At 51.3% G+C, this 15,119-nt stretch overlaps 5 protein-coding genes across 5 annotated transcripts; 2 read left to right on the top strand and 3 right to left on the bottom strand.

The window, feature by feature from the left end:
• Positions 1-729: 729 nt before the first annotated feature.
• Positions 730-1,134, bottom strand: AA0111_g3194 (hypothetical protein; the record flags this gene model as incomplete). Its single annotated transcript, XM_028649051.1, has 1 exon — positions 730-1,134. One exon carries the CDS (start codon positions 1,132-1,134, stop codon positions 730-732), a length of 405 nt encoding a protein of 134 aa, XP_028509137.1.
• An 894-nt stretch (positions 1,135-2,028) lies between these two features.
• On the bottom strand, positions 2,029-3,766 carry AA0111_g3193 (hypothetical protein; the record flags this gene model as incomplete). The annotated part of the gene is made up of 5 exons (XM_028649050.1): positions 2,029-2,421; positions 2,474-2,948; positions 3,014-3,069; positions 3,117-3,496; positions 3,544-3,766. The coding sequence occupies 5 exons, from the start codon at positions 3,764-3,766 to the stop codon at positions 2,029-2,031; spliced, it is 1,527 nt and encodes a 508-aa protein (XP_028509142.1).
• Positions 3,767-5,428: 1,662 nt separating this feature from the next.
• On the bottom strand, positions 5,429-6,192 carry AA0111_g3192 (hypothetical protein; the record flags this gene model as incomplete). Its single annotated transcript, XM_028649049.1, has 2 exons — positions 5,429-6,103; positions 6,154-6,192. The coding sequence occupies 2 exons, from the start codon at positions 6,190-6,192 to the stop codon at positions 5,429-5,431; spliced, it is 714 nt and encodes a 237-aa protein (XP_028509143.1).
• Positions 6,193-6,833: 641 nt separating this feature from the next.
• On the top strand, positions 6,834-11,663 carry AA0111_g3191 (Pentafunctional AROM polypeptide; the record flags this gene model as incomplete). Its single annotated transcript, XM_028649048.1, has 2 exons — positions 6,834-11,585; positions 11,637-11,663. 2 exons carry the CDS (start codon positions 6,834-6,836, stop codon positions 11,661-11,663), a joined length of 4,779 nt encoding a protein of 1,592 aa, XP_028509140.1.
• Positions 11,664-12,261: 598 nt separating this feature from the next.
• AA0111_g3190 (hypothetical protein) lies at positions 12,262-14,773 on the top strand (the record flags this gene model as incomplete). The annotated part of the gene is made up of 4 exons (XM_028649047.1): positions 12,262-12,736; positions 12,783-13,790; positions 14,271-14,345; positions 14,399-14,773. Coding segments are annotated over 4 exons (1,933 nt in total), but the record flags the coding sequence as incomplete, so codon positions are not given.
• Positions 14,774-15,119: the final 346 nt, after the last annotated feature.

Genomic DNA, 15,119 nt, shown 5'->3' with positions numbered 1-15,119 from the left:
ATGCATGACGAGCATGTCTGAGTACTCAAAGCTTGCACACGGGGTGAGATGTGCCCCAGCCTAGAAGGTTTCGCCGTCAGAAGGCCCCTCCACTGGCCTGTGTAGCCACCGAGCCATTCTGGAAGAACTTAGGACATATTCTAGAAAGAGACGATCGCAAACACTCACCGTCATCGTCTTCACAAGCACCGTCTGGGTCACAGTGCCATGCTTCCCATCCGAAAGGAACAAATCGCGCTTCCGCTTCTGCTCCGTGGGATGAACCATTGGCGCGGAGATGCGTTCCGATGCTGAGAGATTGCATGTCCAATGTCATTGCTTCTGGGAGAGGGGTATAGGCAGAAGGCGGCGGTGATCACCCACTGCTATCGTCGTAGTAAGTAAATTGGCGATGCGAGCTTTGAGAGAGTCTATACCCTCCAGTTTGACGATGACGATCACTTTGTTCTTCCTTCGTCATCAATATAGCGCTCTGATCATTCACGTTCGGCTTATTTGTCACCGTTGTCTTCTTAATGTCGTAATTGATACGTCGTAGCAATTTTTATGGAGCAGTGAGTAACATTGCAAGGTTCGTTTTCTACCGTCTACGGCGTGTGTCAACACACAAGTATACGTAGTAATATTCCACTTAGATCTCTGAGTCAATGTGCAGACTGTCTAAGCACACCAGGCTTCTTACAAAATGCGCGCTTACCATTTATGCTGGCAGGGCCGTTGGTATGTTCTTCACTTTCTGCTGCCGTTCCGGTAGCTCTGTGCAAATAAGTCATCCTCGTCATCAGACTCACCTTCTTCCGTGTGCTCGTCCTCCTCCTTGACTCGTCCCAGAGTACAGCTGGAACCCTCCGACCGTGCTAATGTGTGACTAGACGTCTCACTTCCTTCCCCTTGACTCTCTTCACCTCCTTCATACCCACTGTCAAGCTGACGCTCGGTGTCATCTGCCTCAGTGACCTCCTCCTTTTCGGCGGATGATTTGTCATGCAGATTCTGTGCTTCCTTCTCATCAGCTAACAGTGTAGAGCTGGATCTGTCTGATCGGGCTGCAGTTTGGCTTGATGATGAACTGTGTCTATCACTGTGGCGATTTAGAACATTGACGTCGTCGTACTTGCCTTCGACTGGCTTCATCTCGTCGTAATTAGTTCCTCGAAGCTTTGTATCGTGCGTTGCACCAAAGAGCTCGTTTTGGTGCTCTGTAGGTTCTAAGGTGTAGCTGAAGTCTTGACGCAAGACCGGAATTTATCTTGCTCTTGATGTTTGAAATGCTTTCGTCCAGAGAGTCTGGGCGATGAGAAGACAGGAGGGATCGAGTATCTTGTTTTTGGCCTGCTAGACAATACTTGTTGTCACAGTCGAGTGTGAAAATGATGAGGTTGTAAAGGCATTGGGTGAGTTCGAGGTAGTGCTGTGCTGGCCATGGAATGCTGCGATGATGGGTTCGAAGGGATTTCGAGATGAATCGCGATTTGCTTTCTGGATTGAGCTTTTGAGCATGAGGAGCTTGTTTGTGGTTTGTGTTGGCAACTGATGGGCGTTGGTTTGGTCGTGGAAGATGATTGAATGTGCGCAATATATACGGAGGTAGCACCACAAGATCAGACACTGTCTGAGACCTGAGATTCGAAATGCGAGACCAGAGGTGCCAGAAAAGTTACCACAGGGATGACTGGCTTGTGGCAGGCAGGTGTTCATAGCGACTTTTCTTTTTGACCCCTTCGATGTCGAGCGTGCCAGAAGACTTTTGAAATGTATCATAGTATCGTCTCGTGTGACACAGGTTCCAGATTAAAGTGAGAGATATATTGACGTGAAATCCTGTTGTGTACAAGTGTCTTGGATTGAACAGATAATGTTTCTATGCAAGCAGTACACTAGTGGGTGCGGCAAGCACCAGTAACAATACATGAAATGGCACCTTCCCATCAATTATTAGGTATTCCGGATACCGCGAATAGCTACTCTATCTCGGCATAGGAAGCGAGCACAAGGTTTGTATACCTTGACAAGAAGTAGAAAAAACCCCTAGATAGTATACAAATACCTCGGGTTATCCTCGCCCATCTCCGCAATCTCCTCCTCAGTCTTCCCCTCGATCCTCCAATCCTCTTTACCAGAAAGCTTGCGTTGGTTCTTCATCCGGAAGTAAAGATGCAGCGCAACATAGATGGCGATACCAAGCGCCAGCAGTCCGATGGTCGCACCGTAGCCAGCAGTAAATTGAGGAGCATCCTCAGCGGCGTACAAGAAAGGCGCCACAACACCTGAGCAGTTACCGATGGTGATTTGCATACCGCTGGCAAAGGCTCGCTTTCCATATCGCGGGTTGTTCACGCCAATCCAGGAGAAGGCGATACCGGTGGCTACCCATAAACCGAGCGCGACGATGAAGCAGCCAGCGAAGCTGAGACCAAGCCCCTACGCCTCCGTTAGTATAACAGGTTCAGATTCGAAGCAGTCAGTTACTTACTTTATTGGCGATGAGGAAGATGTATCCAATCATGCTGACAGCAAGCCCAGCGATGCAGAACAAGCCTCGATTTTGAGTCTTGTCACTGTAGTAGGCCCCCGCGACGTAGGTGATGAACCCGGCAATGTATACAGGAATGGTCAAAGCCTGAACCACCTGGCGATTCCACCCGCCTCCAAGGCCATTGATAATAGTGGGTAGGAACACAGAGAAGCTGTAAAGCATGCCAAGCCCAACGAATTGAGCGATGGCGTAGGCGTACACCTTCCAGTCTTTTACACCCTTCATAACGTCTTCTTTCAGTAACTCTTGACCGGCTGTCGTCTGGCCAATCTCCCTCATGCGAAGCAAGACTAGGTTTCGTCGGTCCTCTTCGGTCAAAAAGCTCGCAGTCTCTGGGCTGTTCGGGAGGACAAAAGGTACAGCAATGGCGGTTAGGACGGTTGGGATACCATTAATGACGATGATCCAGCGCCTAAAAGCGACGTGTGCGAAGTCAGTGTGTGTCTCACATGCAGTTCGTACAGGGACAATTCTTACCATCCATTCCAACCACCCACGCCATCCATTTCACCGATAGCGTACGCAACGACACCCTACGCCTGTTAGTCTCATTCATTGGATATGAACAGGCTGCACTCACCCCTAGTCCACCTGCTAGTGCAGATGTGCCATAGAACCACGCCTGCCTCAGACTGACGTTGCGCCGATTGTAGAACATACTCAAGTAGAGAATGACGCCCGGAAATAGACCTGCTTCGAACATGCCTAAGAGGAGGCGACAAGCTACGAGCCCAGCAAAGTTGGTGACAAAGGCTGAGAATGTGGCTACTAAGCCCCACATAAACATCAGACCGGCTAGGTACCGCGCCGGCTTCATTCGCTTCAAGATGAGGTTCGAAGGTGTCTCAAATATGACGTAGGTGACGAATAGAATAGATACTGCGATCTGGAATTGGTTGGTGTTTGGGTCCATACCAAGATCTGCCTCCATTTCGTAAAGACGAGCATTGCCAATGTTGACTACAGGATCGTCAGTCGAGGTCTGAGAATGAGTAATGTGTACAGACCTCGGTCCATGAAGTTCATCAGGTAGATCCAGCAGATCATAGGTACGATGCGAATGTCCAGCTTTCTCAGTAGTCTTGCTTCAGTGGCTGCATCAATCTCGACCATTGATCCATTTTGTTCGACATCCTCTACCTTGAGAGGCGGGGTTGGCGATATTTCAGAGCCTTTTTCGTCCTTGAACTCTGGGTCATTTACCACGGAGTCTTGGGCGTGGTTGTTCATGCTGCAAATGCAACGAACGGCAACTTTATCGCTTGTGAGTTGAAGTGGAGAGTAGCTTCCGACAGAGAGGTAGAGTTGCGGCGATCGTCGTTGACGGTGCCAAAAGAACTGGAACCAGTCTTGAACTTTATAATCCGAACACCTGGGGAAGTCGCACCGGCCCCATGGGGATTATGGGGGTGCCATGATCTTAGCATCCGGAGACGCGCCGTTGACAATCGATCAGGCAGAAAGACCGAAGCGCATTTCATAATCTCATCGCTGAAGTGCCGATAACCGTTCTTCCGTCCTGGCATGCTTGGACGCTTTCCCCTGCGGTATTTCCAAGCTTTCTTTGATCATGATGGTTGACCAAGATCTTCGACTTCTTGGGATCTAAACTGAGTTTGGCAAGGACGAGTGTGGATCACTTCGATGCGACCAGGTCCCTGGTAGGAATAGATTCACGTTGTCTACGTTACACCATCACACCGTTGGTGTGTGCTCAAACAGTAGTCACAACCCTGGATACTGTACTGGTTAGTGCTATGCATCTATTGTACATGGCCTACACGTACTCAAACGAGATCCCTGACCTACAGCTTCTTCGTCACATCGAAGCTCTTTACGCCCAAAGAATTGTCTTACTTCATCACAGTATGAACTGAAGCTTTCCATAGATTGTGAGGACCTGAATAACAGGTAGAGCGGCCTCGGAGATTCTCGTCGTCATGTGTACACATGCTGAGGACCCGCATCTCTTGGAGCCCGGGATATGAACAAACTATGATTCGACCGGAGAGCGCTATCAACTTGGTGAAGAGTGCCTAGTCCGAGAGATCGCACACGAATGCTGCGTTCCTTTACTCCGCAGTTGTTGTTGTTGTCATGTCGAATTCCAAGTCGCCAAGTGCTTAGCCTACGTTCATGCTCTTGGCAGGCTCATGTGCTACGCACAGGAGTGATCCTTCGCGCGTTTGACGTTGCTCATGAAATGAGACAGTAGCGAAATAGCGAGAATTGTCGCCGGGTTTGCGTCTAGCGATATTTCAATTACTATGTAGAGACTTGGTGATAAGTTCTTGCGCGACGTGAGGCGCCTTGACGGCCCATCATTGTCGTTGCCCAGCCGGGTCCATCGGTGATAATGTACGTCGCTCTCGCGTATCAACGCGTTGATTCGAGGTTAAGTGTTGAAACATCGCAGCAGTGCTGCGCCTCGTGCGGGAAGATGATGCTTGGTACGGTGCGCTTTCGCATTCTCATAACGAAGCACACTTGGTGTGCAGAGCGGGCAAAAGGATGTAAAAGATGGCCAAGCGCCAAACAGGTGCCCAGCGTCTTGAATATGAGTAGTTATATGGCGCCGCTGACGATGATGATGGTGGCGGGCGATGAATTATACGGAGGCGGAAGCTGATGGTAAATGAAATGAGGGCAGGGACAACGCGTCTTGGAAGGCGCGTCCGCTTAGTCACTGCACCCTAGGCTTCACAGCAGTAGGGCACACCACGATTTGGAGACACGATGCTAAGCTATCAAGACTGCCAACTTGGACTCAAGGCACCGATTGACCGGTACAACTCCACGTGGAGATCCCTGCCTGCCATGCGTCCGTTGCACAGAACCCGTTGGAATGGCAACGACACAAGGGAAAAGAGGGGAAAAGGAACGTGGCACTCTCTATTGCTTCCGTACTACCACCAGCGCTCGGACTAGTTCCTCCGTCACCTTCACACCAGTTTGAATATCCTCCTTGGACTCAAGTTGAGGCACATGGAAGAAGACATCGTCCCGCTTGCTGGTACGCTTCTGCATCTCCAGTAGACTGATGTAGTAGTTGAAACCACATACATACGAGCCCACATCATCACTGAGTCTTACTTCGATAGCTTTTCTTGATTTGCCTTTGCCTTTGACCTTGACATTCTCTGGCGCAGCGGCCGGGGTTGAAAGGCTGAGAGAAAAGCAAGCTTCTTGCAATATCCCAGCTGCTGCATCGATGTCGAGAGTAGTTGTTAGAGACGATGATGCCTTCCCAAACAGTTTCTTGTTGTCTGCTCTGGTAAAGACGCGCTTTTCGATATCTGGAATATCGTGATAGCCGTCTCGCAGTGCACTCCGTTCGAGTTTGAATACTCCGGGTCCGCTGCCGACATCAAGACCCATATGCACAACCAGATCAGGCGCATGTTCCTGGATCAACACCGGGACCTGGGCTAGTATCTTGTGGTAAGCTGCTGGGATGGGTTCAGCTGGTACAATGATAGTGATGGTTTCGCCATTGGAGCCAGTAACGGATGACGGTAGATGCCGTGCAATCTCCCAGGACGGATTCTTCGTAATATCAAGGAACGGCTGAGAGTGTGTTAGCTGAGCGACGTATCGGATCAAAGACGTCGACAAACACCAAAGCCTGTCACCAACACCTTGACTGGAGTCGACATTGCGGAACTGTGGAAGGTCTGAATTGGAGTTCACCCAATTTCTAGATGAGGGTGTAGCTAGCAAACAGCTCCATGGTGTTGTTGTTGCTTGTTCTGACTCATCGTAGGCTTACAGGTTCCAAACCAAAACATGCACCGAATGTAAGACGGCGGAATCGGCGACCGGCGTTCTCAGGACCTGTGTCGATGCGATATGTGAAGCTTTGCAGCGCTTCGAGCGACGTGCATGACGCGCGTTGGGTCACGATAAGAACGAGCTCTGTACGAGGGTCGCGATGCACATGTGTATCTCTCGAAATGCGCGATACATTGTAGTCTACAGCTGCCGATCGGCTTTCTGGCGCAGGGTTTTGGCGTTTGGATGAGAGAATAAGGGAGTAAGTGATAGGTCGGGGGATGACGTGGGGAACCCATGTCGGCCATGCAGGTCCGGTAGCGGTGCACTTTGATTTCGAGGAACGCAGCAAAAAGTGTACTGCGTGGCCTGACTCACACCCACAATCTCCCTAGCATGATGTGCTGAACTTGATACTCACTTACAACCCATTGCACCTTCTGGTACACTCAGTTCCTGTAATTTAGCATCTGGCGGCCGCACTTGCTCTTTGTGCGAAGTCTGACTCGCACCGCGACAGCCCACCATGGCAGGCGTCAATGGAGCGCAAGGTGAGCCCACCAAGGTCACCATCCTGGGCAAAGACTCGATAGTCGTCGATTACGGCATCTGGCAGAACTACATCGCCCAGGATCTGCTTACCAACATTCCCTCGTCGACGTACGTCCTCATCACCGACACCAACATCGGCCCTCTCTATACGCCCGTCTTCGAGCGCGCCTTCGCGTCGGCCGCGTCCTCACTCTCCTCGTCGCCGCGTCTGCTCACGTACCAAATATCCCCCGGCGAGACTTCCAAGTCGCGGAATACAAAGGCGGCAGTAGAAGACTGGCTGCTGTCGCAAGGATGTGTGCGCGACACTGTCATAATAGCCCTCGGCGGAGGCGTCATTGGGGATATGATAGGCTATGTCGCGGCAACGTACATGCGCGGCATCAAGTTTGTCAATGTACCCACGACATTGCTGGCCATGGTCGATTCGAGCATCGGCGGAAAGACAGCCATTGACGTGCCTGCGGGCAAGAACTTGGTCGGCGCCTTTTGGCAGCCGGAGAGGATTTACATCGATCTGCAGTTCCTCGAGTCGCTGCCCAAGAGGGAGGTCATCAATGGCATGGCAGAGGTGGTCAAGACGGCGGCAATCTGGAATGAGGAGGAATTTACAACACTCGAGGGCAACGCCGATGCCATTCTGGCTGCCATCGACCAGAAGCCCGTCAATGGCCGCAGGAACTTTGACAACATTGCCACGATACTGAAGCGCATAGTGCTTGGATCTGTACGCGTCAAGGCTGAAGTCGTCTCCGCCGACGAACGCGAAGGCGGACTGCGCAATCTGCTAAACTTCGGACACTCGATCGGTCACGCTTACGAAGCCATCCTTACACCCCAGATCCTCCACGGAGAATGCGTCGCGATAGGCATGGTAAAGGAGGCCGAGTTGGCCAGATACCTGGGCGTACTAGACCCCTCTGCAGTCGCGCGCTTGACAAAGTGCATTGCGAGCTACGGACTGCCTACATCGCTCTCAGACAAGACCGTGCGGAAACGGTCGGCCAACAAGCATTGCCCCGTAGACGAGCTCATCAAAATCATGGCTGTAGACAAAAAGAACGCAGGCAAGACCAAGAAGATTGTGCTTTTGTCGGGAATTGGCAGGACGTACGAGAAGAAGGCTAGCTCGGTTGAGGATCGCGACATCAAGATTGCTCTATCACCGAGCATCTCCGTACATCCTGGCATTCCCTCCGACCTGAATGTGACATGTAGGCCTCCCGGGTCGAAGAGTATCTCGAATCGCGTACTGGTACTTGCCGCGCTCGGAACTGGCTCATGTCGCATCACCAACCTACTGCACTCGGATGACACACAAGTCATGCTGGACGCATTGGCAAAGATGCAGGGTGCCAGCTTCGCATGGGAGAACGATGGCAAGGAGCTAGTAGTTACAGGCAACGGCGGCAACCTCAAGGCCTCAAGTAACGAGCTTTACCTTGGTAATGCTGGTACTGCCGCACGTTTTCTGACTTCCGTAACCGCGCTCTGCCAGCCTGTCGAAGGTGTCACATCCACAGTTGTCACTGGTAACGCGCGCATGAAGGAACGACCCATTGGTCCGCTCGTCAAGTCTCTCCGCACCATGGGCGTGGAGATTGACTACCAAGAGAACGAAGGTAGTCTTCCGCTACGTATCTCAGCATGTGGTGGCTTCGGTGCCGATTCCTTCACAGGAGAGATTGAACTCACTGCCAACGTATCGTCACAATACGTATCATCCATCCTCTTGAGCGCACCATACTCCAAGAAGCCAGTAACGCTGCGCTTAGTCGGCGGCAAGGTCATCTCTCAACCGTACATTGACATGACCATTGCCATGATGGCTTCCTTTGGTGTGCAGGTCGAGAGGTCTGAGAATGATCCCAACACCTACCACATTCCCAACAAACCATACACCAACCCCTCTGAATATGAGGTGGAAAGCGATGCTAGCTCCGCTACCTACCCTCTTGCTATCGCAGCTATCACAGGTACGACATGCACGGTGCCAAACATCGGCTCTGGCTCTCTGCAAGGTGATGCGCGATTCGCTGTCGAGGTCCTCAAGCCTATGGGTTGCAAGGTGGAACAGTCCAAGACTTCCACAACCGTCACGGGTCCGCCTCGTGGTGAGTTGAAGGCCGTCAAGGAAATCGACATGGAACCGATGACGGATGCTTTCCTGACAGCATCAGTACTAGCAGCTGTGGCATCATCAAATGGCAGCACGACCACCACTCGCATCTATGGCATTGCTAACCAACGTGTCAAAGAGTGCAACCGAATTCAAGCCATGGAAGATGAGCTCGCCAAATTCGGTGTCACCTGCAGGCAGTTTGATGATGGTATTGAAGTTGATGGAAAGGCTTATGAGCTCGAAGCTCCCAAAGCTGGTATCCACTGCTATGATGATCATCGTGTCGCCATGAGTTTCGCTGTACTATCATTGGTAGCACCAGCACCTGTTCTCATCCTTGAGAAGGAATGTACTGGCAAGACATGGCCTGGATACTGGGACTCTTTGCATCAGATCTTCAAGACCGAGCTCTCGGGTGTAGAGCTGCCGCCGCGACCAAACGCACACAAGGCTGCATCAAGAACTGAACAAAAGTCTATCTTTATCATCGGCATGCGCGGCGCCGGAAAGACAACCGCTGGTGGTTGGGCAGCACGCGCGCTCAACCGCCCGTTCATTGATCTGGACACCGCACTCGAGGAACATGTTGGCATGACCATACCTGAACTGATCAAGGCACAGGGTTGGGAAGGCTTCCGAAGCGAGGAACTGAAGATGCTGGCGCAGACTGTCAAAGAGAAGCCCAACGGACACGTCTTTGCCTGTGGCGGTGGAATTGTCGAGACACCAGAGGCTCGGAAAATCCTCTTAGACTATCAGAAGAGTGGCGGCATCGTGCTACTTGTCACACGAGACATCGATGCAGTAGTCGCCTTCCTACAGATCGATAAGACACGCCCAGCATATGTAGACGATATCATGGGTGTGTGGCTGCGAAGGAAGGACTGGTACACAGAGTGTAGCAACTACCGCTTCCACAGTCAGGTCGCGGGATCTCGCGGGCTTGCTCAGACACAAGGAGAGATTGCTCGTTTCCTGAACACCATTACCGGTAAGGCTACCACCTTGAAGGCGCTCAGGAAGAAGAAGCACTCTTTCTTCGTTTGCTTATCTGCGCCCCGGCTTGAGTCTTACATCAAGACGCTGCCAGAAATAGTTGTCGGATCCGATGCTGTGGAGCTTAGGGTCGACTTGTTAGAGGACCCTGAAGGTCAAGAAGGCCTGCCCACACCAGAGTTCGTTATTGAACAGTTGACGATACTAAGGACTGTCACATCCATACCCGTCATATTCACATTGCGCACAAAAGCTCAAGGCGGCAGATTCCCAGATCAGGCGTACGACGAAGCTCTTGTACTGTACCGGACAGCATTACGACTTGGCTGTGAGTTTGTGGATCTGGAGATGACTATGCCCGAAGATATCCTGCGCGAGGTGTCGGAGACCCGCGGATTCTCGGAAATCATCGCTAGTCACCACGACCCTAAAGGCGAACTCAACTGGACAAATGGCTCGTGGATGCAGTACTACAACCGTGCGCTGCAGTACGGTACTGTCATCAAACTTGTTGGCGTCGCTAGCTCCCTTCAGGACAACTTTGCGCTTGCGGATTTCAAGAGTTGGGCAAACACTGCGCATCCCGTTCCTCTAATCGCCATCAATATGGGTGAGCATGGAAAGCTGAGCAGAATACTCAACGGCTTTATGACGCCTGTCTCGCATCCACTCCTACCCTCTGCTGCCGCCCCAGGTCAGCTATCAGCAGCGGACATTCGCCGCGGTTTATCTTTGATGGCGGAAATTCCGACAAAGAAGTTCTTCATCCTCGGTTCACCGATTGCGCAAAGTCCCAGCCCACGTCTACACAACAGACTGTTCCGCGAGACCGGACTCCCACACATCTACGGTCGTCACGAGACTACTGATGCAAGCTCCATTCAAGACCTCATCCGCTCGCCAGATTTTGGTGGTGGAAGTGTCACGATTCCTTTGAAGCAGGATATCGTACCCCATCTCGATGGCCTGGGCCCAGAAGTCGAAGCAATCGGTGCTCTCAATACCATCGTCCCTGAGATCTCAGTCGACGAAACCACTGGTGAAGAGGTCACCCGCCTCATCGGTCGCAACACCGACTACCTAGGCATGATACTCATCCTGCGTAACGCAGGTGCCCTGGGCGTCGGTTCCGCCCTTGTTATCGGAGGCGGTGGCACAAGTCGCGCTGCCATCTACGCACTCAAGGAAATGGGCTACGGACCAATCTACCTCCTCGGCCGCAATCCCTCGAAGATGGAGAATTTGAAGAACGCTTTCCCCGCTGAATACAACTTACACGTGATCAGCTCACCGGAAGAAGTCGAATCCATGGAAAGCACGCCACAAGTCGCCATCGGAACTATTCCTGCTGACCAACCCATTGACGCTGCTATCCGCGAAACACTCTGCACATTGTTTGAGAAGGGTAAGGCGAGTGTCAAGGATGTTGAACCGGGTCCAGAGAGGATTTTGCTGGAGATGGCATACAAACCGCCTGTCACAGCATTGATTCAGCTTGCGATGGATAATGGGTGGAAGACAGTGAATGGGTTGGAGGTGCTTGTTGGACAGGGCGTGCATCAGTTTGAGTACTGGACTGGTGTCAAGCCGCTTTATGGAGTTGCTAGGGTGAGTTTTAATGCGTAATGCTTGATGTGAACGAACGCTGACTGTGAGTAGGATGCTGTAATCAACCAGACGGACTGATTGGTTGGTATGTACATACAACTGGGTTGATGCAATGGGATTTGGGGTTTCACCCGGCTTAGCATGAAATGCAACAAAAGACATGTGTCATTACCAATATGTCCATCCATGCATACTGTTTTGCTAGATAGACATTGCTACAAATGTGCTTTTCACAACATGTATCTATGACTATGCAATCTCGTATATTGACGTGGCACCTTCACTTACTGGGACGCCTGAGACTATGGTCTATATACTATACAGCAGGCAGCATTTCATTACGTGTCATCCTCTGGATGAAGGGTAAAAGAGCGAAAGACGATATCGGGCTGGTGCACAGATGCCTCTTTTCACGTGGCGCTTTAGACCTTATCCGTACTAGTGCCTGACATCATCCCGGGGTCCTGTTGGCTGAACAGCAAGCACTTCCGACTTTATCTCCGCCTGCACGACCATCATCAATCTCATATACTCCCCGCGCACTCCCCTTAACCAACTTTAGGACTAGTTCAGGGACATTTGGATGCCAAGTATATCTTTTGCAGGAGCCAAAAAACGCAAGACGCGTCATTCCGGTTTTACCTTCACGAAGGCACGTCAAGAACCCGGAGCCACTATGCTTGGCCCAGCCGAGAACGGACTTTTGCGCCTTGTCGATGAATTACTCCTCAACATTATCGATCACATCGACAACCAGGACGCTCTTTGTAGCCTTTCCGCGACATGCACGCGGTTCCAAGGTCTCGTTGAACCCTACATCTGGCGTAAATTAGAAGTTTTGACAGGGGATCATGCACGCAACATTGCCACAGCACTTGACAAAAGGGATGACCGGACGGACTATATCCAAGATCTGGCTATTCGATACAACGATACATACCGCGATGGCGTAGAGGAATTAAACCACTTTTTGAGCCTGATGAGTAAACTGCGCCATCTGCACATTGAGAGTCCTTGCCCGAACAACGTGGAATGGCAACACGGCGGTATCTACTTTGATGGGTACTCAAGGATTGATTATACAAACTTGCTTGCAGCGTCAGTGTATCTGCGTTCCGGAATGCCGATGACACTGCCGATGCTACAGTCATGTAAGTTGAAGCTTCGATACGAAGGAGCCTGGCTAACAAGACGTAGTGACCCTACACGCACACGGTTCGGGAGACAACAAATACAAACTAGGCCGTGCCGTTGCTATGTTCAAACATCCAAGCTTACAGAACATCACATTGTCGTGTTTGGACTTTGACGGAGAACTTGGAATATCCGCATCGGAAACTAAGACGACGCCTCTCCGGTCTCTAACGCTTATCGAATGTAACGTCAACGTAAAGTTCCTTGATGAAGTCTTGAGCCTACCCAAAGCTCTCAAGGAGCTGTCAATTGGAGAGCGACTCCACGTGTTTCAGGAATGCCAACCATCTATGGACCCCGAACGCCGCACCTCTTCCCGTCAATTTCTCCTTGCACTGCAGAAACAAGCGCGCTCGCTGCAGCGCCTGACACACTGCGGTGGCCATGTCGGCCATCTGACACCGCGCGACACCGACCCTGAAGGTGCCGAAAAACTACGCTCTCTCGTTGATCTAGAGTACCTCGAATTGGGTTTTGAGTCACATCTGTACTACTACCTACGGCAAAGCGGCTTTCCACCAGCCCTTAGATCTCTCAAGATGCTCGACTCTGCCATTTCAATCAACTCGGGTCACGATCTGCGCTCGTTATCCGACATCGCCTTCCGCTCTCTTACATCACTTGTAGATACCTGTCTTCCAGGAACACTGGCAGAAGACTTCACACTGCACCTCAAGTTCTCGGACCACTCGTTCTTCCGCCTCTTCGAGATTGTCGACGCAACAGAACAAGCTCACCTCCTGAGCGCACTCTTCTTCGACCGTGCAGCGACCTACAAGATTGCTTCGATGCTCAAATCCTACAGTACCAACTCCCACTTCCTTGTTTCGCGAGAGACGTTTCCATCGGGAAAGTCTTTTATCCCGCCATACATGCACGGTGAAGAGCTTCCTGTCGAAGAGCTAATGTACACTAGCGACGACTTCTGGCGCTTCAACGGCATCAACTACCGTATCATGGATGACGAGAACTGGAGAGATGAGCTCAAAAAGGGGAAGAAGCTTGCTATCTGTAAGAGGTGTAAGACTAGGGGACTGGGTGTGGATGCTTGTCGCAGCTTGGGTGACGGAAGTGCCTGCATGCCTTGTAAGACGACTGATTGGGGGGTGTGTGAGTGGGAGAGAGATGAGAGGGGTGAGCTAGTTGGCGCTGAAGACGTGGAAGTGAGCTCGGTGTAGAATGACTTGTACGGCTTCTGATGCTTCAGTTAGACATTCACGCATACATGGCGTTTTCCAAGAATCGTGAAAGTTGTAAGTGTATGCAGCTGCTACCTAAAAACGCGAGGCTACACCACAATGAAATCAAAAGTGGGTCTATGTCACCAGGTGAGAATCGCACCGTTTGATCGTACCTTCCACGCGTGTCCGTGCCCGCTCTAGTGTGACCTACACTTCCTACTGAGGTTGGTGACTTGTTTCTCTACCACCTTACCTTCGACTACATTTCCCCAGCCATATACTGTGCTCTCCTGCTGAACTATTCATATAGCCATGGGAGCCGACATGACTGAGATCGATTTATCGAAGCCAGCCGTAGCTCCCCGCTTCCTGGCGCTGCCTGGTGGTGAGTGGTGCTTCTTGTTTGCTAGCATCGTATCTTGCTAATGTTTTATGCAGAGTTGCGCAATCGCATATACAAAGCTATCACCGACGATGAAAGGCCTGAAGAGATCCGCTTACATGGGTCGGGCCCTTACGGGTCGTCATTCAGCTTTGGACGCTCCCTGAAGGACCGCAACCCCAGCCGCCAGTACCTCGGCTTCGCCCAAACAAATCGCATGTTTCGCAGCGAGTTCATGCCGCTTTACATGACAGTTCGTCGACCGCTAATTGTTATGGAAGACGTTCCCTACTATCTCGAGCTCTTCCCTCTCCCTGATCCGGTTCTTACTGCTTCCATAATCACCGTAATACGGGATTTGCTTTCCGCCTTCGAGAAACAGACATCGACTTCCAGAATCGACGTTCTTCGCCTGCTTCGTACGGATTGGAGTATGTTTCCCTCCTCCATCTTCGCATCTAAGTTTCCAGTGCGGTGGAAAAAGTCTATGCCGGAGGTTTGGGAGTCGTCAAAAAAGCTTGTAAGGTCTGGTCTGCGAAGAGCCGACGTTATATTCTGGCTGCCAAGGAAGAGACAAACAAAGCTGCAAGAAACGTGAGCGTATAGATCTTCCATGTTGTTCGATATCGAGCTCTAGTAGAACAACGGCACAGCGTTCCCATCGTACAGTAGTACGGTGAGGTACTGTACGGTGATACGACGTACGTAAGCCGTACGTAGGAGACCTCTCATCGGTCCGTACAGTATCCGTAGGGGGTGAAGTTTTGGGAGCCGTAG

This window comes from Alternaria arborescens, assembly GCF_004154835.1.
Source record: "Alternaria arborescens strain FERA 675 chromosome Unknown contig_6, whole genome shotgun sequence".
NCBI lineage: Eukaryota > Fungi > Ascomycota > Dothideomycetes > Pleosporales > Pleosporaceae > Alternaria > Alternaria arborescens.
The sequence above is the reverse complement of the archived record's forward strand: the minus strand, read 5'-3'. Positions and strand labels throughout refer to the sequence as shown.